Below are 25,846 nucleotides of genomic sequence, written 5' to 3'. Positions count from 1 at the left end.
TATGTATAGGTGACTCACTTTGTTATAAAGCAGAAACTAACACAAAAAATTTTTTAATTAAAAAAATAAAAAATAAATTTAAAACAAACTTAACCACACCAAAGCATGCCAGAAATAGTGTACAATCATATACTAATAATATCTTTTCTCTGTTTATGTCACCACAGAATGGCCTCCTGTGACCATCCAACCTAGTATGTGTTCCCTGGTGGTCTTCATCACTGTACCATTAATTTTCTCCACTGCACTTATAATAATTGCTAACTATTTGTTTGCTTACTTGTTTATTGTCTGTCTTCCCAATGGACTGAAAAGCAGAAAACCATAAATGTTTTCATCACCAAATATAACCAGCTCCTGCTCAGATACCTGGTATTCCAAAAGGTGCCCCCCAAATATTATTTAATTGATGTGAATAAGTGAATGTGTTTTGTAGTCTACCAAGATTACTTAGGAACAAAGGTTTCCAATTAGAATGTAGGTTTAGAATATAGGTTTCCAATTATATAAGCTTACATCTTATTAAAAATAATAATGGTATCATCTAAAAATGATTCTATTTTTTAGTCTGTTGATACAGTTAATTACACTGATTGACTTTAGAATAGTGAACCAGTTTTGCAATAACAGAATAAACGGCTCTTCGTCAGGATACACTATCCTTTTTATATACTGCTGCATTCTCTTTGCAAATACTTTGTAGAGGATTTTTACATCCGTGTTCATGAGGGAGAGTCTGCAGTTTTTCTTATTACGGCTTGTCTGGTAATGCCGGCCATAAAATGAGTTGAGAAGTGCCCCCCTCTTCTATGTTTATGTAGGATTAGTATTATTTCTTCCTTAAATGATCATCTCAAGAGATACAGGAAAGTCATTTAAGAAAATTCAACAGTGATCCATGATAAAAACTCTCAGCAAACTCGGAAAAGAAGGGAACTTCCTTAACCTGATAAAAAAGCATCTACCAAAACCCTACACCTAACATATCTAATGATCAAAAATCAAATGTTTTCCCTCTAAGTTCCAGAATAAGACAAAGATGTCCTCTCTCTCTCCATCCTACTCAATTTTGTATTAAAGGTCCTAACTAGTTCAACAAGAAAAATAAATAAAAGGCATACAGATTGAAAAGGGAAAAATAAAACAGTCTAACCACAGAGAATATGACTGTCTGTATAGAAAATCCCAAAGCATCTACCAAAAAAAGCCACTAGAGTGAGTGAATTTAGCACAGCAGCAGTACAAAGTTAACACGTAAAAATAAATTATACTTCTATACATAGCAATGGACAACTAGAAAATGAAATTTTAAAACACCATCATTTACAATAGCACCAAAAATCATTAAATACTTAGGTATAAACAAACAAAAAAATGTGCAAGATCGACATGCTAAAACGACAGACCACTGTTGAAAGAAATCAAAGACCCAGGTAAATGATGTGCGGTACCATCTTCATGGATTGCAAGACTCAATATTGTTATGATATTAATTTCCCCCCAAATATATCTATAGACCTAGTCAACAAAATCATACCAAAATTTTTTGTGTAAGTTGACAAGCTGATTCTAAAATTTATATCGATAGGCAAAGAAACTAAAATAGCCTGAACAATTTTGAAAAGGAATGACGTTTGAGAATTCATACTATTTAATTTCAAGACCACAGTAATAAAACTACAGTAATCAAAACAAACACATAGATCAATAGAATAGAACAGAGCCCAGATATATGATAAATTGATTTTTAACTAAAGTTATAAAAAAATCTGGAATTAGGTCTGAGAGAAATATGCTTCCTTCCTAGGGCACTAAATCAGAAGTCGTAAATACTGACTTCTTCAGAAGGAAAATTTTTTTCTTTACAAATCCGTCAAAATGTTTTAGGCAAAAAATGAACAACAAATGTCAAAGAGGGTAAAACGAAATAAAATTAATATTGATAGGAAATGCCACCTTAATAATAACATGAAAGATATATGCTGTGTTCCAACTTTGTTCATTACTAAATTACTAGATTACTAAAGAGACAAGAATTGAGGCAGTAATAATCATTTCAATAGCATGTAATAAACCTGAATAAAAAATAGTTTGCTGACAACATTAAAATAAAGCACTTCTATCTGCTTTCTTTATATAAGGAATTTTCTACAAGCTTTCAAAACCCAAAACCAATGAAGTCCAGGATGAATCATTCATTATTCCTTGGTGATGAGAAGGAAGATTATTGGGGGGGGAGGGGGGAGAAGTGTGATAAACTAAGAGGGCAGTAAAAAGTAAACTTGCTGTTGAGAATGAAAAACAGGAGAAGACAAAACACACCTGAGCAAATAAAAAGTTTATACCTGGTAGCACTTATTGTCCTTTTGATCGAGTGGCTGCGAGATGTTACCTCTTCCTTCCCCATCCCGAACCTCCAACACCCAAACGAACTTAAAGGGTTGTAGCTGGCAAAGGATGACGTGGGAATTGAGCTTTCCTATGGTATAAAAGCAACTAAATTCCACTTTTAAGAAACTGGAAGAGAAGGGGGGCGTGGCGGAGAAGAGAAGTGACTTGATCGGGCGAGAGACGATGACTGGAAGAGGATTTCATGGTGCAAGTGGCGGATGAGTTTACAAGGACTGGGTGGGAGACTTTACAAAGCTTGGAGTCAGGTACTGCAGGCAAATTAGTCACCTAGAAGGTATAGGGCTGGGACAATCATGGATTCGGCACTAGCAGGAGGCAAAACGAAGAGAGAAGAGGAACAGGAATACAGGGTGAACGTCCCTCAAAACCTCTGACCCAAAAAAACCAGGAAACGCTGATGACGGGGAATGGGACCAGAGACAGCTAGGAGCATCTCCAGGACCCAGGTGGAAGGGAAGCGGCCGCAAACAGAGCACGCCCGTCTGAAGCTGAGCAAGAGGGACCCTCACGGAGTTAAATCCCAGACTCCTGGGGAGTGCAGGGGTGTAGGCGGCCAGGGTCCCAAGCGACAAGACACCTCACTCACCTGGTTGGTGACCTGAAAACGAAACAGAGAACACCATTTAGCGACCAACTGCCCGGGACTAGAGGCGGCAGCCCGGTGCCCTCCGCCCCTGCCCGCGGTCTCAGGCCAAGACCCGAGCCGCGCTCACCTCGGGATTGGCCTCCAGCGGCAGCCAGCGTTGACTCTCCATGACCACTCCGCCCAGCCCCTCTCCAGCTCTGACAGCCGCCGCCGCTTCCGCCCCCTTGCTCCTGACCTGGACCCGTCCAACCCTGCTCCCCGCGGGAGGGGTGCCGAGAGACGAAGAAAAGTCTAACAACACCCTAGCTCCTTTATCGCTCCCTACAGAACCACAAGTCAAGGTTTACACTTTAAATTAAGATACAATCGGAGAGGAAAAGAATAGGAGCCAGCTTCCTATTGCAGAAGGGAAAAGAATCTCAGCTCTCTCCCCTCGCGCTTGGACTCTTCCGAGCCGACCGGACTGCTCCCGTGCCACGCATGCGCCAAGCGCGGGTCTGGGACCGCGTGCTCTCCGGCGCCCTCCCATGCCTGTAGCGTCAGCCGGAGACGCTAGGGGGCGCGCCTCTGAGTCCTGTTCATCGAGGGAGGGACCTGGGCGCTGCCAGTCAGGAGGCCCCGCACCCAGAGGATGCCAGTCGTGCTCAGAAGCTCCTTTGCCAGGGTACAGAAGTGATATGTTGGACTTGTTGCTGTTACAGAGTGGGGAACATTTCTATATACTACACAGTTCCGTTTGAGAAAAAATGTCAAGTACCTATTATGAATCAGACGCTGTAACTAAGTGTTGGGTACACAAAGCTAAGCTTACAGTAGGGTAGAAGAGGTGGACAAAAGAACGAAGAATCACAATGAAATGTGATACATGTGTGATAGTGGTAGCATGAGGTTGGTGAAAATACACAAAAGGGCAGCTAACGGGGAAAGGGGTTGTCCAGAAGGCTTCCTGGAGGAGGTGGACAGCTGGAGTGAGCCCTTAAAAAAGTCGATGGTAGCCAGTCAGAGAGGAGGGTGCTCGGAAGAAGGGACAGTGTGCACTGTGGCTGCAGAGCCTGCAAGACTGAAGGGCAGTGATTAGAGACAGTTTTGGAGAGATAGGCAGGGACTAACCAGTCAAGACATCTGGGCTTCATCCTGAAAACAGTGGGGAACCGCTGAAGGATTTTAAGGAGGATTTTCATCTCTCTTTTCCATCAGGCTGTGAATTCCATAAGGCCTGCAGCACTGTCATTTTTGAATTCCTCACATCGTTTTCCCCAAAGCCTAACCCAGTGCCTGATACATAGTAGATGCTCAATAAATATTTGAGGAGTGAATGGAATAATCAGATATGCATAAACCCCATTTTCAATAATGTGGGAAATTTGCCAGAGTGAAATGATGAGAGACTTAATTAAGGCAGTAGCGGTGACGGAGGGACAGGAGGGGCAGGCATAGATTAAAGAGATACTGTTTGAAGCGTGTGTCCTACTGCTGAGCCCTCACTGTCAATGACGACTCCAGAGATCTGACCTGGGGTAGAGTGTGTGTTACTGCTGCACCCAAGAGAGGGAATGCAGGGAGAGGAGCAGTCAGGGAGTGAGGAAAAGATAATTACACTGAGCTTGCCTTTCTTGGGGAACTTCCAACTCTCCCACTCACATTCTTCTGGCCACTATTCAACTTCCAAGGAATTTCCAAGACTCCCCATTCTCCTTATCTATCTGAGAGATTGTTGCAATACCACCCAACTGTGAGGTGGTACATCTGAAATGTCCAGCTCATCATGGGCAGCCACAGTTGCATAATCACTTCAGTTGCACAGCCAGGCTCTTACTGGCATGCCAGGGGCTGTTTTACAAATGACTTCCTGTCAGAAGAATGACGTTGGTCCAGAACCTTGAGGTCCTGCACTGTGACTCTCCTGTTAGGGCTTCCCTAGGACTCCACACAGCGTGGACCTCTCTAGCACCATTGGATCTGCTGAGATATAGGGCCAAACAGAAGGCAGCTGGCATTCCAGCATGGACTTGCTGCAGAGGACTCCCTTGCTCAGGGATCTTCTCAAACTGGAAGCCATCCATATCACCCAATAAACGTGTTGCACCTGTATTCCCAAATGTGATGTGTGCTGCGTCCAAAAGCCAGAAACCCACCAAGTTCTCTGCCTCTTCCCTGTTAATAGGAATCGCAGGGTACAATAGCTTATCCTTCACCTTAGAGAGGTTGTCCCATTGTGGGCTAGACCTTTGGACCCATAAAAGCCTTATGAGGGGCTTCCCTGGTGGCGCAGTGGTTAAGAATCTGCCTGCCAATGCAGGGGACACGGGTTCAATCCCTGGTCCAGGAAGATCCCACATGCTGCAGAGCAGCTAAGCCTGTGCGCCACAACTACTGAGCCTGCACGCCACAACTACTGAAGCCCGTGTGCCTAGAGCCCGTGCTCCGCAACAAGAGAGGCCACCACAATGAGAAGCCCTCTCACCACAACTAGAGGAAGCCCGCGCACAGCAGTGAAGACCCAAATGCAGCCAAAATAAATAAATAAATAACTTAAAGAAAAAAAACTTTATGAATGTAGTAGCCTCTCAGCCTCTGGCATGCATAGACCCACCATGGTATTGAGTCCAGTACTTCTTAAACTTGAAGGTACATACAAATACCTAGGGAATCTGAAACGCAGATTTTGATTCAATAAGTCTAAGATGGGGCCCAAGATTCTGCATTATTGGCCCCCATTGTTTTTGTTTTGTTTTGTTTTTTAATTTTTTAATTGAAGTAGAGTTGATTTACAATGTTGTTTCTGGTGTGCAACAAAGTGATTCAGTTATACATATGTATAAGGTCCCTATGTTTTAATTCTTCCTTTATCTATACCCTTTGCCATATAACACTGAAGTTTTTTCCACTAGGGGCAAAGTAGTGTCAATCCTCATTATTCATAGGTTCTGTGTTTTGAATTTATCTACTTGCTAACATTTATTTGTAACCCCCAAATCAGTACCCATGTCACTTTCAAGGTCATTCACAGATATGCTCAGAGTGGCAAAAAAATTGAGTTCCCAGCTGAGGTCAAGCAAGTCTGTGCTCTGCCTTCTTGTTCAAGGTCTCGTATTGGAAATGTGTCCTTTTTGCAGTCTATTTAGTGCCACACTTTTTAGGCATTTTTGTGCTTTTTCTTGATGATTTCACTGTATAAAATGGCCCCAAGCATTGTGTTCATGTGCTGTTTTGTGTTCCCACACACAGGAAGACTGTGATGTGCCTTACAGAGAAAATACATGTATTAGATAAGTTCCTTCAGGCATGAGTTACAGTGCTGTTAGCCCTGGGATCAGTGTTAACGAATCAACAACATAGATTAAATGCGGGGACTTTCAACAAAAATACACATAAAAAAATGTGTTGATTTGTTGATTAAAATGTGACCAGAGGCTCACAGGAACCTAACCTGTTTCCACTAGGAGCAATGGTTCAGTATTTACTAACTCAGCATTCGTGGTAGCTTTATAATGAGACTGTATATTTACCCACTCCTTGACATTGAGTTCAGCCATGTGATTTGTTTTGGTCAATGAAATGAGGCAGAAATAATTGGATGCCAGTTTGAAATCCAGGCCTGAATAAGCTTCTGCTTGCTGTTTGTACTTGTGTCATCACCTGGAAAAGAATGAGCTTGGGCCAGCCTGCTGGTTCCAGGAAGAGAGTAAGGACACCTGGAGCATAGCAGAAACACCTCAGCTGAGCCCAGCCTCCACTGGCCAACTCACTGCTAACCCCCAAGACATGTAAGCTAAATAAATGCTTGTTTGTAGTATGACATTGGGAATTTGTGGGGGGAAGGGCTTTTTTACACAGCAACACCTAATTGCTATATCTACCAAAAATTTTCATACTCAAATTCAAAGGAGTCATCAGATAATTGATGCAGCTGCCCCAAATTCTAATAACCAAATAAAAACATGAAGTTGTACCTCCAAAAAATGTTATTCCTACATGACTAAACTCATAGTTTCATTTTTTTCAGCAACTGTTGCAAATTCAGAAGCTTCTTTTCAAACACACTGGGAAGTTTTTGACAAACTGATGTTTGATGTCTTAACGAAAGTATTTGAGACTCAAAAACTGCTCTCTCATTTTTATAAATTTCTTTCTTATATTCTGAGGGATCTAGCAACTTCTCCAAACTTGAACTGAAATAAGCAACACTTTTGTTTTATCTACTCAAGTCTATCCACCTTTTTAGGAATTGTAATTTGGTTGATTTGTAAGAAAACGTGGAATTTTGGTTGTTCCTCCCATAACCCATATTTGCCTTACTGATCTAAGTTTACAACCCACTGTTCTCTCCATGCCTGGTTCCATTCCTGGTAACTTTTTTTATGCCAAATCACAGCATAATCTTTTTTTTTTTTTTTTTTTTTTAGTTTCCGCTTTATAACAAAGTGAATCAGTCATACATATACATCTGTTCCCACATCCCTTCCCTCTTGTGTCTCTCTCCCTTCCACCCTCCCTATCCCACCCCTCTTTTTTTTTTAAAGGAACATTTATCTATCTATCTATCTATCTATCTATCTATTTATTTATTTGGGTCTTCGTTGTTGTGTGCAGACTTTCTCTAGTTGCGGCGAGCAGGGGCTACTCTTCGTTGCGATGCGCAGGCTTCTCATTGCGGTGGCTTCTCTTGTTGCCGACCATGGGCTCTAGGCGCGCAGGCTTCAGCAGTTGTGGCACGTGGGCTCAGTAGTTGTGTCTCGCGGGCTCTAGAGCGCAGGCTCAGTAGTTGTGGCGGACGGGCTTAGCTGCTCCTCGACAGCATAATCTTTTTAAAGACATTTCACATGGCATTTAAACATAGTATGTACACAGCCAGCAATACCCGTGATTCAATAGAAGTGTTGAACAGCTGTAATCAAGTTCATGTACACACCTGCAAAAACAACTGAGTCACACCTGCTGCCTGGCTACCCGCCACTGTAAGCCGCCATCTGATGCAATGTGCAGTATGATTTCTGAGGAGTCAAATGCGAAAAAAAATGCATCTAACAATTGATGAAATTCGGTATTTGTACAACACCTGACTTAATCGAATAACATTGTCATTGCTGTCATAACCAGCTCAGGGAATGTTCTAGGATGAGGCCTCACCTGGCTTTCCTTAGGGCTATGGCAGGGGGCGGGGGGCGGGTCAATTTCGCTACACACCTGTAACTCATTCATGGCACACCACCATGATTACTCTGTCTTATATTACTTATCTTAATAGGAATACGTCCAACTGTCTTCATGCTGTATCTGCCTTTAGCCTTTGTTGCATTGCCAAATAACCATCCTAAAACATAGCCTTTTTGCAATACTTAAGAACATACCGGGACTTCCCTGGTGGCGCAGTGGTTAAGAATCTGCCTGCCAATGCAGGGGACAAGGGTTCGATCCCTGGTCGGGGAAGATCCCACATGCCTTGGAGCAACTAAGCCCACAAGCCACAACTACGGAAGCCCGTGAGCCTAGAGCCCGTGCTCTGCAACAAGAGAAGCCACCGCAGTGAGAAGTCCGTGCATCGCAACGAAGAGGAGCCCCCACTAACAGCAACTAGAGACAGCCCGCGCGCAACAACAAAGACTCAACACAGCCAAAAATAAATACATAAATAAATTAAAAAAAATTAACTTAAAAAAAAAGGACACATCAAAACTTAACACAATTTGGTCTCATCTGTCTGCAGGATGGATGAAAAATTGTCTGCACCTGATCAGAAATCACGACTAACATAATATTGTTGTGTTTCTATAAGCCAGGCACTTAATCTATTTAGGTCTCATTTTAAAAATGAGACTCTGTAAGTTCCCCTTAAGCCAAAGGTTAAAAAGTATGTCGTGCAGCTTTCAGGTGAATGTGTGACTCAGCCAGGTGAGCTGAAAGAAGAATGTGGGACAGTGACAATATGGAACATATAAAACCTATCTAAATGCATTGCCATTCAGTTTCTGATAGAGTTTGTCTTACTTGCTTTGTTTTGTTTTAAATATGTAGGTCCGTCAAATTTGGCCCCAAATCTAACAATCTGTGGTACTTCCTCTGCTTTAAGCTCTAAAACCTCTATGATTCTAGCAACAGTGATCATGCTTATTCTCCGTTCTGCATCGTTGCTCAGGCTGCCCGTGGATTTCCACCACTATCCACTTCCCCCAACACCCCTGCAACACACACAATCACACACACACTCATCCACATTTTTCAGTAGCCTGGAGTATAAATAGAACATTCAATTAGCACAAGGCAGCTGGAAAAGGATTTCAGCAGGTACACTGGGATCGCTAAACCCCTCTGGAGTTCTCTGAAATTAGATTGCAGACCGTAAATTAAAACCAGAGTTTGAAGTTTTATATATTAGTTAGCTGATATTGCTTAACATTCCTGAATTTCCATTTTCTTAACTTTAAAATGGAGATAATTTGTGATCTAGATAACTTATAGGCTTCTTTTGAGGATTGACTATCATGACGATGATAATAGAAGCTGGTATTTATTGAGTACTCACTATGTTCAGGAACTTTGCTATGTGCTTTACATATGGGATCTCATTGAACCTTTCATAAAGCCTTGTGAGACAAATATCTACAGCCTGAGTTTTACAGATTAGAAAGCCGATCTCCAGAAAGTCTACCTTTACTCAAGGTGTACAGCTGAGTGGTAGAGGGTTTTAGATTCAGGCCAATGTGACTATAAAGCTCCCAGCACTTCGTGTTATCCTCCACGAAGGAGGGTAACAAAAAGCATGCCCACCCCACCTCCAAGCTAGGCCAGTGAAATGAATCCGAGTGACAGAAGTTAATCATAAAACTAAAGGTCCCATTGGCATCTCCCTCGCAGGACAAACATCTGTGGGGAAGGGGAAGCATTTGTCCCGCAGCTTTCAAACTCGGCGAGCAACCAGACTGCGCAGCTACAAGTCTGCGCTCGCTCAAAGGACGCCTTGGGCTTCAGGCAGGAAGAGTCCACGTCCATGGCATAAGTAGGGGGCGACGGCATCCGAAAGATAATCTATCCTTCCCTTCACAAGGTATCTGCCAGTTTTCGGACCTTTTCCTCTACAGTGTATCCGTTGTTACTGATCGGCTCCATAAAACTGATGTGTAATTGAGATTAAGGATGAGGTATACAGAGATGTTTCTGCCCTCCTCCCCCCAAGTCCGCTGCGTGCGACGGGCCGCGAGGGGCGGGAAGAGGAAGCGGAAGGGGTGGTGCTCCCGGGAGCTTCCACCTGAGTGGGTGGTGGGATTCCGGGGCGCTGCTATGGAGGGGTGTAGCGAGCCACAGGTGGATGCTAAGGCCAAGGTAAGACCTGGCCTGGAAGGAGCCGAGGCAGTGGGCTCCGGAGCAAGAAAGATCGTTCCCTAAGTTGTGTTTTCTGCTTCCATTTCAGGTCACCAACCAGGTGAGTGAGTGGCCATCCCTCCGCGGCCTCCGCCGGCCTCGGCTGGACAAGTGGCGGGCGGCTGCACCTGGTCCTCCGCCCGCCTCTGGCAGCCGCGGGACGATGCCACCGTGAGCCTTCCCCAGCTCACCCCCAAACCAAGGCCCATGTCCGTGAGCCCGTTCCTTTCCTCCCGCCACCCTGCATTGCTCCTCCCACTTGGCTTCTGAGGTAGTAGCCACTGCCATTGTAATTTAATCTTCCCCACCCACTCCAGCCCGAAGAGTACAGACCAAATATTGTTCTTCCTTGTTTAAGCGCCGTTGATTCGATACTAGGTACATAGTATTTGGGGATGTAATATATATAGAGAAGAAATTATCAAAATTTCCAAAGATAGCTGCGCAAACATTTTCTTAAGTCTTTAAAAAGCAGTTTGTGGAAGAGGGAGAGTAGAGTTTACCTCTTTAACCTTTCAGTGTCTGTTTTTTTATGCTTGGAATAAGAATTTGATTTTTAAGTATGTCTTAGGACTGTCTCTTTGTTCTGAGTGTTCCTGTCCTGTTTCAGCCAATAAACTGTTTTTAGGCAAATAGCTTATAACACTTCCCAGAAGAAGAGTACTAAAACTAGAGTATTTGAAATACAGGAGTTACCCAGGACCACAAAGTATAAGAAAGGGCTGAGATAAATAATGAGAACACAGGGGCTGAGAGATGTCCTCTGACTGCTCTCTGACATCTGTCTCCAGCTGATTTTTTTTTTTAAATATAAAGCTACATTTTTTTAAAGATGTTGGGGCTAGGAGTTTATTAATTAATTAATTTATTTTTGCTGTGTTGGGTTTTCGTTTCTGTACGAGGGCTTTCTCTAGTTGTGGCAAGTGGGGGCCACTCTTCATCACGGTGCGCGGGCCTCTCACTATCGCGGCCTCTCTTGTTGCGGAGCACAGGCTCCAGATGCGCAGGCTCAGTAGTTGTGGCTGATGGACCTAGTTGCTCCGGGGCATGTGGGATCCTCCCAGACCAGGGCTCGAACCTGTGTCCCCTGCATTAGCCGGCAGATTCTCAACCACTGTGCCACCAGGGAAGCCCCCTTTCTGTTGTTTTTGAGGATTCCTGGGAGATAGAGGGAAACTCAGCAGTCAAACCCCTATCTGGCTTTGCTCTGAGTTACTACTGCTCAATAACTTTGATTCAATCTCTCAGAAATCATCTTATCCATTTATTATACTTACATTAAGTCATATGTTTATTTGCGTAAGATATCCTGAAACTGAATTATACTAGATTATAGGGTTTTAAAAGTTGAACCTTTTGGGGGTGTGTGTAGGGGGAGGTGTGTTTAAAACAACACAAATTTATTCTTACAGTGCTGGAGATCAGAAGTCCAAAATTAGTCTTGTGGGACTAACGCCAAGGTGCCAGCAGGGCTGTGTTCCTTTTGGAGGTTTTAAGGGAGAATCTGCTTCCTTGTCTGTTTCAGCTTCTAGAGGCTGCCTGTGTTCCTTAGCGATGGCATCTACTTGCGTCTTCAAAGCACATCATTCCAGCCTCTGCTTCTGTCATCACTTCTCTTTCTGCCAGCATCCTCATATTGCCTTCTCTGACTGTGACCCTCCTGCCGCCTTCTTATAAAGCCCAGCTGGATGATACAGAAAAACCTCCCCACATCAAGATCCTTAGTTTAGTCATATCTACAAGGTCTGTTTTGTCATGTTAAAATAACATATTCACTGGTTTCTGGGGATTGCAATGTGGACATCTTTGGGCACTGTTATTCAGCCTACTACACATCCCTTCCATGCAGTCGTTCACATGTTATATGATTGTTTACATAGAAAAAGCCAAGATAATTTACAAGTAGATTATTAGAAATAATATTAGAGTTTAGGAAGGTGATTCACTGTTTTTTTGTAGTTCAAACACAGAGAGTTGAAAAATATTTTTTTAAAGATGTCATTTACAACATTAGTAGACTGTAAAGTGCATTGCAATAGATCTATGCAATAAACTTTTATGAAGAAGATTATAAAAAGTGATTGACTTACAGTTTCTGGTCCAGTGTGTAAGGAGTTTGGAAGTCATTGCTCTGCCTTAAAATAAGTGAAAAGCTGAATAGACTGAAAAATGAACAGTTCTTCTTGGATAAGTCAGAAAAGTGAGGTCACAGGGCAAACTCCTGTCTCCCAAATTGGAGAGACAGGTGAATACAGAGAAGCACAACTTAACCGGAACAGAAACCTCCGTGAAAACCAGTGCTAGGGGTAGGAAAACCTAAACCATAATTGATGAATTACTGGAGGCTCAGCGTGGACAAGTCTGAGTTAAAATCTCAGGCACCCACCTACACCCCAGGCATTAGGGGGACCTCACACTTTTGTGAGTTTTACCTCCAGGAACTCTTAAATTGAACCTTCTTATTCGTAGTTCATGATGTGTTTTTTAAATATTATATTGCTAGACAAAATGATTATGTGTATTCAGCAGTCTTGTAGGGGGGAAAAGCCTTGACCTAGCAGTAAGTCATTTCTGTTTGTAGTATATGCTTTTTTTTTTTTTTGGTACGCGGGCCTCTCACTGTTGTGGCCTCTCCCGTTGCGGAGCACAGGCTCCGGACGCGCAGGCTCAGCAGCCATGGCTCACAGGCCCAGCTGCTCCGCGGCATGTGGGATCCTCCCGGACCGGGGCTCGAACCTGTGTCCCCTGCATCGGCAGGCGGACTCTCAACCACTGCGCCACCAGGGAAGCCCAACGGTTCTTTTTTATAGATGTCTAATTAGAACTCCTTATCATAGGTGAATGATTGTTTCTATTGTTGCCACATTTTATTGTTTTCCTGCTTGCCAGTTTTATGGTATAAATCAACAGAAATATGTATATTGACGCACAATATCTAGTGCCATTTTCCCTCTTCTGTGTATGAGACAGTGACTTCAGTTTTTGTACAGTTTGTGTAATAGTTCATAAACGTATGGCTGTTTTTGTTCTTCTGTGTGACCTATTGGGTGCTACAAGTCATGTAAGGATGTATGAACTCCCCTCAGGGAGTTTACAGTCTAGTAGATGGTGGGGGAGGGAGACAGATCCACAGATGACTACTCTTCAAGCCAGAATGTTCTAAGTGCTGGGGTCTAAGAAGTGACGTGACCATTCATAGAAAAGTTGAGTAAACGAGGAAAGACTTTACAGAGCAAGTAGAATTTGAGAGGAGTTTTGAATTTTAACTAGATGTTTGAGAGTTGTATTCCAAGAGGAATGAGCAGCATGAGCAAAGGTTTGAAGACTGAAAGATAATTTAAAGAGAGGATGCGGTCCAGCTTGAGCACGAGTGGGAAAGCTGTTTGGGACTATGCTGTGAGATGACTTAAGTGCTAGGGGAAGGGTTAACTAGTTCCTGAGGCAGAAGACATTACTGGTTTTTGACCTGTGATATTAGATTTGGTAAATTTATAAGTAGTGTTTAGAGTCCACCCTGTGGATTGGAACTGAGGAGGACTCTAGGCAAGAAACTGCAGTAAAATTGAAGGCAAGCTTTTTAAAAGGCTTTGTAACGGTGAGATTGGGAAGAAGGGAATAAATGTTAGTGGCATTGGCCGAAATAAAATCTTGAGTACCTAGCGATTCATAAGTGTTTTGTGTAAGGGAGAGAGAAAAATCAAAGTTGACTGAAGTTTCAAACCTGAGTCACTTAGAAAATGGGGGTCATCAGAAAAGAAATGAGGATTAAAAACCATTTTGAGGAAAGCTGATACTGTTTTGTGCTGCATGGCAGTAGAACTGTGAACTTACTAGTAGTGATTGTGTTTAATGGGAAACGCTTTCGTTTCTGTCTTATTTTTACTGGTGGTATTAACACTAACCTAATATGAAACATTGTTTTGATGATTTGTATTTGCTACAATTTCTATAAACCAATATAGTTCAGATGGTATAGTTTTGAGAATTCATTTTTGATAAATCGTATATCGTGGTAAGTTTATTAACAAAGCTATTTTCAGCTAGTTGTGTTTGCTCTGTTTTAGTTATCTGTCACCGCATAACGAACCACCCTAAACTTAGTGACTTAAAACAGTTGTTTAATTGTCTGTCATGAGTCTTTGGGTTAACTGGGCTTAGCTGGGTGGTGGTTTCTACTCCTCATCATGTCAGCTGGGGCTTCAGTCATCTAGGAGCCTTCAGTCATCTAGGAGCCTTAGCTGGGTGGAAGTGAAGAGGGCTCGCTCACATGCTAGTCATGACTTGGGCTGTGAGCTGAGCTAGAGCTGATCATTGGCGTGACTTGGTTCTCCTTCATGTGGGTGCTCACATCATGGTGGCTGGGTTCCAAGGAGAGTCCCAAGAGCCAACATTCCATGAAGAAGGAAGGACACACTTCCAGTTCTCCTAAGGCCTAGGCTCAAAGATTGCAGAACACCTCTTCTGCCATATTCTACTTGTCAGAACAATCACAGGGACAGCTCAGATTTGTGCAGAGAGAAAATAAGCTCCACTTCTTTTTGTTTGTTTGTTTGTTTGTTTGTTTGTTTTTTACATCTTTATTGGAGTATAATTGCTTTACAATGGTGTGTTAGTTTCTGCTTTATACCAAAGTGAATCAGTTATACATACACATGTGTTCCCATATCTCTTCCCTCTTGCGTCCCCCTCCCTCCCACCCTCCCTATCCCACCCCTCCAGGCGGTCACAAAGCACCTAGCTGATCTCCCTGTGCTATGCGGCTGCTTCCGACTAGATGTGAGGAGTGATGTGTACTTGTGTACTTACAGAGCCGGGTGGAATTAATTGCTGGAGGCTATCTTTGGAGACCAGTTACCACATACCCCAGAACTTCTAAACTGTTCAACAGATACTTATTTGAATATTCACTTTCTATCAGATAATGTTCTAATAGATTCAGTAGTAACTAGATTCATAATGCCATTCCCTTGGGGACACAGGGGATGAATAAGTTAACATAATTTTAGAAACCGTTAAGTGCTATGAAGAAAATCAAAGCATGGATGAAGGTGCCATTAAGCAATTTGGGAAAGGCTAATGACTTAGCAAAAGTTGTCCACTTAGGCTAGAGCTAATATGAATTTTCAAGGAGAAGTTTGCTAATAACTCATGCCATAATCAATATTTGCAGATACAAGGTACGAAGCACAGAGTTTAGCACAGCACTGTCCAATAGAACTTTCTACGATGATGGAAATGTTCACTGTTGGCACTATCCAGTATGGTAGCACTAGCCACACTTGGCTCTTGAGCACTTTGTACGTGGCTAGTCCAACTGAGGAACTGAATCTTTTATTCATTTTAAATTAATTTAAATAGTCACAGTTGGCTAGTGGCTACTATATTGGACAGTTCAGGCCTAGTATTTAGAAGATGCTAAACACTCTTGCCCTGTCCCAGACCTGTCTACTTTCTTGACCTATTAGGACTTGGTTTAATTCTGAATGGTAGTCATGTTGCAGCTAGGTATAATGAAAAAGGCATGGAATATGGAATCAGACAAATTTGGGTTTGAATACCAGCTCTATTAGTGTTGTATCCTTGGATGAGGTTAATCAGTCTTTTCCTCGTAGTACTTTGGGAGAGATTAATGTGTGCAGAATGCTTAACATTCTTTTCATTTGAAAACTTTCATTAAAAAAGGAGAGAACATAGAAGTGTGTATTTTGTGACTCTAGCTATAAAAATTGCATATAAAAACTAGAAATGGGGACACAGGAATATGAACATAGTTTTTAAGATGATGGATTTTTGTACGATTTTTAAAAAATTTTCTCCTATGTTATGTTTTGAAAAATAAAAATTAAATTTAAACTGAAATGGTCTTAAAAATTTTTTTCTATGTAGACAGTTTTTATAGTGATGTTTTTATGTTACCAGTAACTTCAGCCACCATATCAACTATTTTTAGTGTGACAGACTACAGCTAATTTCTTTGTTTACCTCTTAATTTATACTTGCTTTCTGATTATTTTTCTTCGTTGTATTCATTTTACTTCTGGTTATTCCTATATCTTTTTACTACTAGCTTTTTTTCTCTGTACATTTTTCTTTTTAAATCATTTTCTTGATTCTACAAGAATTTTGAGGCTACTTCATTCTTATTTCATTCTTAATATTCTCCATAGTGATGTTCGCCCTGTTCTGATTTTTTTGGTTTCTCTTTTTTTATTCTTTTTAAAATCTCCTCTGTAGTTAATTCCTGTTTAAGGCTCAACCACACTTATTAGAAGGTTTGCTTTTATTGATAATTTGCATTTAAATGTTCAGTTCAGAATTTGGGAATTTCTCATCCCATAAACCTAATCCCAGCTCTTGTACTCATGAATACCAACTTTGCACAGTAAATGGCAGCTCTCCCGATTTCCCCACCTGCCAGTTACACCATTGTAATGGTCAGTGAATTCCAACATCGTGTTCCTTAATTGCATTTCTGCTTGAAATGTTCTGGATAATGCAGAATTTTATATCATACTTTTAGAGTAAAATAAGCAATGTTTTATCTCCCATTTTACTATGGACAGTAAAAATGGAACTTCTTGCATCAAAAAGTTGTATGGGCCAAATATGTTTAAAAAGTGTTAAGTTACTTTCTTGAATATCACCATTGAACTGATATAAAACTATATCTCTAATCATGAACTCCCATGAATTCTGTTCTTGAATTTTTATCCACTTATTGAACATTCCTATTTAGATATTCCTCATCACTTAAAAAAAATTTTATTGGAGTATAGTTGACTTACAATGTTGTGTTAGTTTCAGGTGTACAGCAAAGTGATTCAGTTATACATATATTCATTCTTTTTTAGATTCTTTTCTCATATAGGTTAATTATCACTTCTTGATAATACTTTTGGGCTTAAAATATAAAAAGTCCTGATTCATATATGATATATTCTCCCAGTCATCTGGGCTCAAAATTTTATAGTTGTCTTTGATACCTCCCTTAACTGTAGATGATCATCGAGACCTAGTGATCCATTCTTCATAGGATCAGCTTAATCCTACTTGTCACCACCTTAGTTCTGGCACCTAAAACCTCGTACCTGGGTTATTGTGTTCTGCAGCCATCAGATGAATATTTTTAAATCAATACTTTCATAACATTCTCTGAACTCAGAAACTTTCAGTGATTACCCATTGCCAACAGGAAAAGTTTAAATGACTTATATGATAATGTTTTTCATAGTAAGATAAAATTGAGTTGACCCTTGAACAGCACAGGGATTAATCCGTGTATAATTCATAGACGGCCCTCCATATACTAGGTTCCTCTGCATACATGTGGATTCAACCAACTGCAGACCGTGTAGTACTGTAGTATTTACTATTGAAAAGTATCTGTGTATAAGTGGATCCCTGCAGTTCAAACCCACATCGTTTAAGGGTCCACTGTAAATGAGAGTATTCTGAAAACTTGTACAATTTGCAAAAAATTACTGGCCTCTTGATTCTTGATCTCTTGTCAGCCTTATTTTCCATACTTCCTAATAAGAGCCTTTCACTTTGAGACAGTGTGCTCTATCCCTCAGCCAGATATGAACTACTTTTATCTCTGGTTGGTTCAGCTTAATATTTCTTAAGCACTTATTCTTTGCTAGGTGTGTATTTATGGAATATATAAATAAAACACATTTTTTTCCTCTCAATTTCAGTTCTGTTATTCTTCAAAACTGATCTCTGTCTCCTCTGAAGCTTTCCTTTGATCACCTAGCCTAAATAAATTTTTCCTTTCAACCAGAAATGTGGAGCTCACTGACATATCCTCCCCTCCCCCCTGCTATATGTGCAAGATAACATCTATAATAAAATGTGCATAACATTTGGACTGTTTAATGAATAATTTTACTTTTTCCAGCTTTATTGAGATATAATTGAAATACAGCTCTGCATAATGACTTGACATACATATACTGCAAAATGATTACCACAGTACATCTAGTTAACCTCCATCCCCTCAAATAGTTACCAAAAAAGTGGGTAATTTAAAGGTGAACATCTGTGTCACTACAATCAAAACTCAAGAAATCGAACATTACCAGTATCCCAGAAGCCCACCACATGCCCCTTCCCAATCGTCTCTCTCCCACCCTCCTCCCTAGAGGTAATAATTATCCTTTTGTCATAGTCATATTCTTGCTTCTTCTTATAGTTTTGCCATCTGTGTATGCATCCCTAAACAGTATTATATTTCCTGTTTCTCAAGTTTAAGTGTATGGAATCACATAACTTTGACTTGTTTCTTTCAGGATTTTTGGTGTTAAGTGTAGCTGCAGTTCATTCATTTTCATTGCTGTACAGCATTTCATTTGTCCATTTAATTACTGATGAACATCTGGGTTGTTTATAGGTTAGGGCTATTTTGAATATAGCTGCTAGGAACATTCTCACATAAGCATCCTGTTTTCCTTTTTTAAAAATTAATTAATTCATTTTTGGCAGCTTTGGGTGTTCATTGCTGCGCGCGGGCTTTCTTTAGTTGCAGCGAGCAGGGGCTACTCTTCGTTGTGGTGGGCGGGCTTCTTATTGTGGTGGCTTCTGTTGTTGCGGAGCACAGGCTCTAGGCTGGCAGGCTTTAGTAGTTGTGGCACATGGGCTCAGTAGTTGTGGCGCACAGGCTTAGTTGCTCCGTGGCATGTGGGGATCTTCCCCGACCAAGGCTCGAACCCGTGTCCCCTGCACTGGCAGGTGGATTCTTTTTTTTTTTTTTTTAAACTTTTTAAAATAAATTTATTTTTGACTGTATTCGGTCTTCGTTGCTGCACATGGGCTTTCTCTGGTTGCTGCGAGCAGGGGCTACTCTTCATTGTGGTGCGCGGGCTTCTCAATGCAGTGGCTTTTCTTGTTTCAGAGCACGGGCTCTAGGTGCACGGGCTTCAGTAGTTGTGGCATGCAGGCTGTAGAGCGCAGGCTCAGTAGTTATGGCACACGGGCTTAGTTGCTCTGTGGCATGTGGGATCCTCCCGGACCAGGCCTCGAACCCCTGTCCCCTGTATTGGCAGGTAGATTCTTAACTACTGCGCCACCAGGGAAGCCCCAAGCATACCGTTTTTCTAGGTTATATCCCTAATAATTGAATCACCGGATCACTGGATATGCGTAACTGCATTTTAAGTAAAGCCAATTTTCCGAAAGATTGGCCCAATTTAGACTTCCATCAACAGCACTGTGATACATCCTTTCTTGCCAGTTTTAGAATCATCAGACTTAAAATTTTGCCATTTTGGTAGGTGTGTAGTGGTATCTCTTTGTGGTTTAAATTTGCATTTCCCTGTTTCCTTTCCATATGCTTATTAGCTGTTTGTAGTTCTTTTCTTATTAACCTACTATCCTTTCTCTATTTTTGTATGGGAAACTTTCATTTAAAAAGTACCTATACAGTTTTTTTACTTATCAAAGATGTTAACCTTTTATCGGGACCAGCCTGGCCTTCATGCTGTAGCTGGTTCGTCTAACGCCAGTCTGAAGACAGGAGGAAATTTTGGTCCTTACACTAATCTCACCTTTTATAAAATTTTTTTTATTAATACGTAAAGCTATTTGCCCAGTAAGCATTCATTTGGTAGCAAAAGGTATCAGTCAGTAGACAGGTATTTTTTGTGAGTGCCTGCTAGGTACTACATATCTTCCGAAGCTTTGGGAACAGGACACAAAATTCCTCCATTTATTGTCTTATGTTTTAAACTCAGTATTAAGGGCTGCATTTATCCAGTCCTGTTTTATGCCATGGCAACACTGAACAATCACTGAAAAGAATTAGCTAGAAGGTATTGAGGCAGCCAGTAGTCAATAAGCATGTAATCATTGGAGTCAAACAGACTTTGGTTTCAGTTATGAGTCCAGAAATGTGTGACTTTGTGCATATTATGTGTAAGCTCTCTGAAATTCAGTTTTGTCACCTGCAAAATGGAAATAATAGCCTGTAATGTTATGATGATTCAGTGAGGCATGAAATACATGTAAACTGCATAGCACATCACGTGGCAGGTATCCATCATCAACAGTGATGAAATCTAAAACCACCTTCCCCAATAGTGTAAGGTTTCAGGTCAAGGACTGTGGTGAGGAAAGAAACTGGTATGGTTCCCATGTATGCCTCAATCAAATATGAAGATGGTATATAACTCATCTTCCATTTTAGGACTTTTGGGTTGTGGAATGGGGAAAGGCATATGTGGAACAGGAAAATGAGATAAGAGATGGTCCAAAATGTTTGGAGTCCCCTTAAGTACAGGAGCAAAATGAAAAGAAAACCAGTACTGCCATATCTACCTCCATAACACATCAGGTGGAGACTTTTGTTTTTTCCCTTTTGTAATTATGACAATGTTGTTTTCCAACCCTGTTTTTATCCTTTATTGCCTCTCTCTGTGTTCATTTGATTATTATATCCCCCTAACAATATTAAAATGAAGATATTTTCTTTTATTCTGACTGGCCTTGAAATTAAAACTTGAATATGAGAGCAGTAAAATTGAATAAATATCTGCATTCAGGGCAATATTATAACTGGTGTATTGTGTACCGTTTCATTACAGCTAATAGACTTTCAGTGGAAGCTGGGTATGGCTGTGAGCTCAGACAGCTGCAGATCACTTAAGTATCCTTATGTTGCAGTGATGCTCAAAGTGGCAGATCATTCAGGCCAAGTAAAGAACAAGTCCTTCGAAATGACAATTCCACAGTTTCAGGTTTGTGATAAACCACATTCAGTTTAGCCATTGTTCTGTAATTACTGCTTAAAAAGATACATAAAATCTTTTACAAGAGAAAATTTTAACTGTTTTTATTTGCAATTGTTTTGATGTGCTTTACATACAAAAGGTCTGGATTTGCTTTATTTGGGAATTTGATAAATTATTTTCAATATAATATGCTGAATTTGTGTACTGACACTCCATCACTTTCAAGGACTCATCTGTGAGTGTGTTTAAGAAATTTGCATCTTTTCTAGCAGGATATTTACTTTGCATTTAACTGTTTTATTCTTCTTAGGCTTAATATTCAAGCGTGATTAAGCTAAATGAATCTTACCTTTGAACAGTACTGACCCTGAATTTTCTGACTAATAATGTTTACAGAACGTAGAGCAGACCACTAGTACTTGATGGCTAATTTCATCTGCTAGGGATTAGAGTAACTCAATAGTTTATTTATAGAATCATGTTATATATATTATTATTATTATTATTTTTAGTATCCAATATTTTATATATTATTCTACCTCTTTTCTGTAAGCAAGAAAGGAAGAAAGGGGGTGGATGAGAAATCATTTTCTTTTCAATGTACATACAGGGAAATGCTTTGTCTTTGGCTAGTTTAACTGGCCTTAGAGTTTTGTTTTTGTTTGTTTTGATCCCTTTGGTGAGTGAACAGATATGAACTCTTTCTTATAGCATACTCTCTGTTACCATGAATTCCAATTTTTTTAGATTCCACATATAAGTGAGATCATGCAGTATTGTCTTTCTGTGTCTGGCTTATTTTACTTAGCATAATGTCCTCCAGGTTCACCCATGTTGTCAAAAATAGCAGGATTTCCTTCTTTTTAAAGGATGAATAGTATACTGTTGTGTGTATATACACACCACATTTTCTTTATCCATTCATCTGTCAACAGACACTTGGGTTGTTTCCATACCTTGCTATTGTGAGTAATGCTGCACTGAATGTGGGAGTGCAGATATCTTTTTGAGGTAGTGATTTTATTTCCTTTGGATATATATCCAGAAGTGAGATTTGTGGTTTATATTGTAGTTCTGTTTTACAAATTACATTTTAAGGATTTTCTCTCCTTTTGATTCCTTTTTTTAGAACAGCTGTGTCTGCTGTAGAACAAAAAAGGGTCACAGATTCATTATTTTTAATGCTAAATGGTGTCTTGGAAGCAAATTAGGACTTGGTTGAAAGGAAATAAATGTAATGTATTGTGATATGTGAGTAGCTTTCAACTGAACATAAAGACCAAATCTACTTCAAAAAGGAATATAGATTTCAGTCCTTTTGTAATTCATAATACTGGCCTAATTCTTATTTTTCTTTGCCGCATTTTTGCTCCCTGATTCCACCTCTTAAAATTTTTTTCTCATAGTAAAAGATCACAGATGGGGCAACTCTTTTAAAGGTAGTTTTTACGTGGCTTACAGCTAACCAGGCAAACAGAGCCTGTTAGTCACATTATAGGACTGAGCGCCAAGGAGCATTCTTTGAGCTTTTGACTTTTATCTTTCTAGTAGCAGAAATTACCATCATGAGTGTATATTTTTTAAGAAATGGTTACTTCCTCCTTCGTTTCATAATAAACTTACATATGAGTTAAAACAAAATACAGATACTCTTTTAAGTAGCAAAATAGAGAATTAAGTCCAAAGAAGAGGGAAAATACAAGGATGTAAATCATTAGAGTATATCAAATTTGCTTCCTACTTCTTGGCAAGTAGAGGATAAGAAAGGAAAACAGAATTTGATCCCTTTTTTATCTGATGTTTTATCTGATGACTTCTACAGGAGAACTACCATGCCAGCTTAGTTTTTAATTGAAAGAGAAATAAGTTTCTACCATGTAAGCCACTGTCAGTGTTGGGTCTCTCTTAGTATAACTGACAAGACAGCCCCTATTACCCTGAAATGCAGTCTTTCACTGAATTAAAAGTGGTTCGGAGCCTGGGAACCAATCTGTCATTTTTTTAAAGTCTTCATTGTTGAGGACAGTGCTGGGCATTTAATAAATCTTTCTGTTGTGATCTCAAAGAACTTTGTTGGATGCTTTTGAAAAGTTTATTTATGAGCTAATTATCCAACTCTACAGTAGTATTTTTTTTTTTTTTTCTTTTTGCGGTACGCGGGCCTCTCACTGTTGTGGCCTCTCCCGTTGCGGAGCACAGGCTCCAGATGCGCAGGCCCAGCGGCCATGGCTCACGGGCCCAGCCGCTCCGCGGCATATGGGATCCTCCCAGACCGGGGCACGAACCCGTATCCCCTGCATCGGCAGGCGGACTCTCAACCACTGCGCCACCAGGGAGGCCCTACAGTAGTATTTTTGCTTGCACCAAATTACACCTGTTTGTTTCTTATAGTAACTTTCGAATAATAGTAGTTGAGGAAGTAACATTAAAATGCAAACTTAATATGTTCTAGAGCCTCTGCTGGTTAGATATAATTAAAAGAACTACTTAAACAGCCTCTAAAAGCAAAATTAATATTGTTTTTCCCCTTTCTCTCCAGAATTTCTACAGACAGTTCAAGGAAATTGCTGCAGTTATTGAAACTGTGTGAAAACTGATTACTTGGTTGATGAATTGCTACCATCATTCTAAAATCATGGATTTTACTTTCTGCAACAAAACTGCCTAAGGATCAAATGATTTTTATTGAATGAAAATTACACTTTTGGTTTTCCATTTTTTTAAATAATAAAAAGGAAAATCAGACAAACAGGAATTACAAAGTGGTGATCGCTGCACACTTTGTGAATGTACTAAGAGCCACTGAATTGGAAACTTTAAAGGGTGAAGAACTCTGTGGTATGTGAATTATATCTTAATGAAAAATAAATCAGACAAACAGTTGAATGATATTAAAAGCAGCACAAGTTTATGTATTAGACCAATAGTTTTAAAAATTACTGGTAATGTTACCCATTTTATAAACAAACTCTTCTTTTTTAGCATTCATTTTTTTATTGATGTATAGTTGATATACAATATTATATTAGTTTCAGATGTACAACATGGTAATTCAAACTTTTTAGAGATTATACTCCATTTATGGTTATTATAAAGTATTGGCTATATTCCTTGTGCTGTGCTGTACAATGTATCCTTGTAGCTTATTTGTTTATTTATTACTTTAAAAAATATTCTTTATTTTATTTTTGGCTGTGGTGGGTCTTTGTTGCTGCATGTGGGCTTTTCTCTAGTTGCGACGAGCGGGGGCTCTTTGTTGGGGTGCGTGGACTTCTTGTTGCGGTGGCTTCCCTTGTTGCAGAGCCCAGGCTCTAGGCGCTCAGACTTCAGTAGTTGTGGCACTCAGGCTCAGTAGTTGTGGCGCACAGGCTTAATTTCTCCACAGCATGTGGGATCTTCCTGGACCAGGGCTTGAACCCGAGTCCTCTGCATTGGCAGGTAGATTTTTAACCACTGTGCCACCAGGGAAGCCCCAACAGTCTTCATTTTAAAATCTATTTTATCTGATACGAGTGTTGCTACTCCAGCTTTCTTTTGATTTCCATTTGCATGGAATGTCTTTTTCCATCCCTTCACTTTCAGTCTGTATGTGTTCCAAGGTCTGAAGTGGGTCTCTTGTAGACAGCATATATATGGGTCTTGTTTTTGTATCCATTCAGCCAGTCTGTGTCTTTTGGTTGGGGCATTTAATCCATTTACATTCAAGGTTATTATCAATATGTATGTTCCTATTACCATTTTCTTAATTGTTTTGGGTTTGTTTTTGTGGGTCCTTTTCTTTTCTTGCATTTCCTGCCTAGATAAGTTTCTTTACCATTTGTTGTAAAGCTGGTTTTGTGGTGCTGAATTCTCTTAGCTTTTGCTTGTCTGAAAAGCTTTTGACTTCTCCATCGAAACTGAATGAGATCCTTGCTGGGTAGAGTAATCTTGGTTGTAGGTTTCTCTTTCATCACTTTAAGTATATCCTGCCACTCCCTTCTGGCCTGCAGAGTTTCTGCTGAAAAATCAGCTGATAACCTTATGGGGATTCCTTTGTATGTTATTTTTTGTTTTTCCCTTGCTGCTTTTAATATTTTTTCTTGAATTTAATTTTTGTTAGTTTGATTAATAGGTGTCCTGGTGTGTTTTTCTTAGGGTTTATCCTGTATGGGACTCTCTTTTTCCTGGACTTGGGTGACTATTTCCTTTCCCATGTTAGGGAAGTTTTCGACTATAATCTCTTCAAATATTTTCTTACACCCTTTCTTTTTCTCTTCTTCTTCTGGGACCCCTATAATTCGAATGTTGATGCGTTTAGTGTTGTCCCAGAGGTCTCTGAGATTGTCTTCAATTCTTTTCATTCTTTTTTCTTTATTCTGCTCCTTGGCAGTTATTTCCACCGTTTTGTCTTCCAGCTCACTTATTTGTTCTTCTGCCTCAGTTATTCTGTTATTGATTCCTTCTAGTGTATTTTTATTTCAGTTATTGTGCTGTTCATCTCTGTTTGTTTATTCTTTAGTTCTTCTAGATCTTTGTCAAACATTTCTTGTATGTTCTCAATCTGTGCCTCCATTCTATTTCTGAGATTCTGGACCATCTTTATTATCATTACTCTGAATTCTTTTTCAGGTAGGTTGTCTGGTTCCTGTTCATTTATTTGGTCTTGTAGGTTTTTACCTTGCTCCTTCATCTGTGACGTATTTTTTTGCTGTCTAATTTTTTTTTTTTTTTATGAATGGGATTGTGTTCCTGTCTTACTGGTTGTTTGGCCTGAGGCTTCCAA

At 40.2% G+C, this 25,846-nt stretch overlaps 2 protein-coding genes across 6 annotated transcripts in view; one reads left to right on the top strand and one right to left on the bottom strand.

Moving 5' to 3' along the window:
* The window catches only part of UCHL3 (ubiquitin C-terminal hydrolase L3), a 44,203-nt gene extending 41,021 nt beyond the window's left edge, over positions 1-3,182 (bottom strand). The window contains exons 1-2 of one of the 3 annotated variants that reach the window (XM_081215039.1): positions 3,126-3,182; positions 2,999-3,010 (exon numbers count right to left, since the gene is read on the bottom strand). In XM_081215039.1, the coding sequence (XP_081071165.1) occupies positions 2,999-3,010; positions 3,126-3,167 (54 nt within the window). In that variant the 5' untranslated portion in view covers positions 3,168-3,182. Of the gene's footprint in view, positions 1-2,345; positions 2,468-2,998; positions 3,011-3,125 lie in introns of those variants that run through there. The other 2 variants (XM_081215040.1, XM_081215041.1) reach the window with 2 other exon arrangements.
* A 7,045-nt stretch (positions 3,183-10,227) lies between these two features.
* On the top strand, positions 10,228-23,981 carry COMMD6 (COMM domain containing 6). 3 transcript variants are annotated; one of them, XM_081214424.1, is made up of 4 exons: positions 10,228-10,318; positions 10,407-10,418; positions 20,938-21,090; positions 23,624-23,981. In XM_081214424.1, the coding sequence occupies exons 1-4, from the start codon at positions 10,277-10,279 to the stop codon at positions 23,672-23,674; spliced, it is 258 nt and encodes an 85-aa protein (XP_081070550.1). In that variant the 5' UTR covers positions 10,228-10,276; the 3' UTR covers positions 23,675-23,981. The 3 variants fall into 3 exon arrangements, with proteins under 3 accessions (XP_081070550.1, XP_081070551.1, XP_081070552.1); XM_081214425.1 differs by lacking the exons at positions 10,228-10,318; positions 10,407-10,418 and adding an exon at positions 10,435-10,628; XM_081214426.1 differs by lacking the exons at positions 10,228-10,318; positions 10,407-10,418 and adding an exon at positions 10,665-10,735.
* Positions 23,982-25,846: the final 1,865 nt, after the last annotated feature.

The sequence above is a fragment of the Mesoplodon bidens genome (genome assembly GCF_964165515.1).
Source record: "Mesoplodon bidens genome assembly, chromosome: 17".
Classification (NCBI taxonomy): domain Eukaryota; kingdom Metazoa; phylum Chordata; class Mammalia; order Artiodactyla; family Ziphiidae; genus Mesoplodon; species Mesoplodon bidens.
The sequence above is the reverse complement of the archived record's forward strand: the minus strand, read 5'-3'. Positions and strand labels throughout refer to the sequence as shown.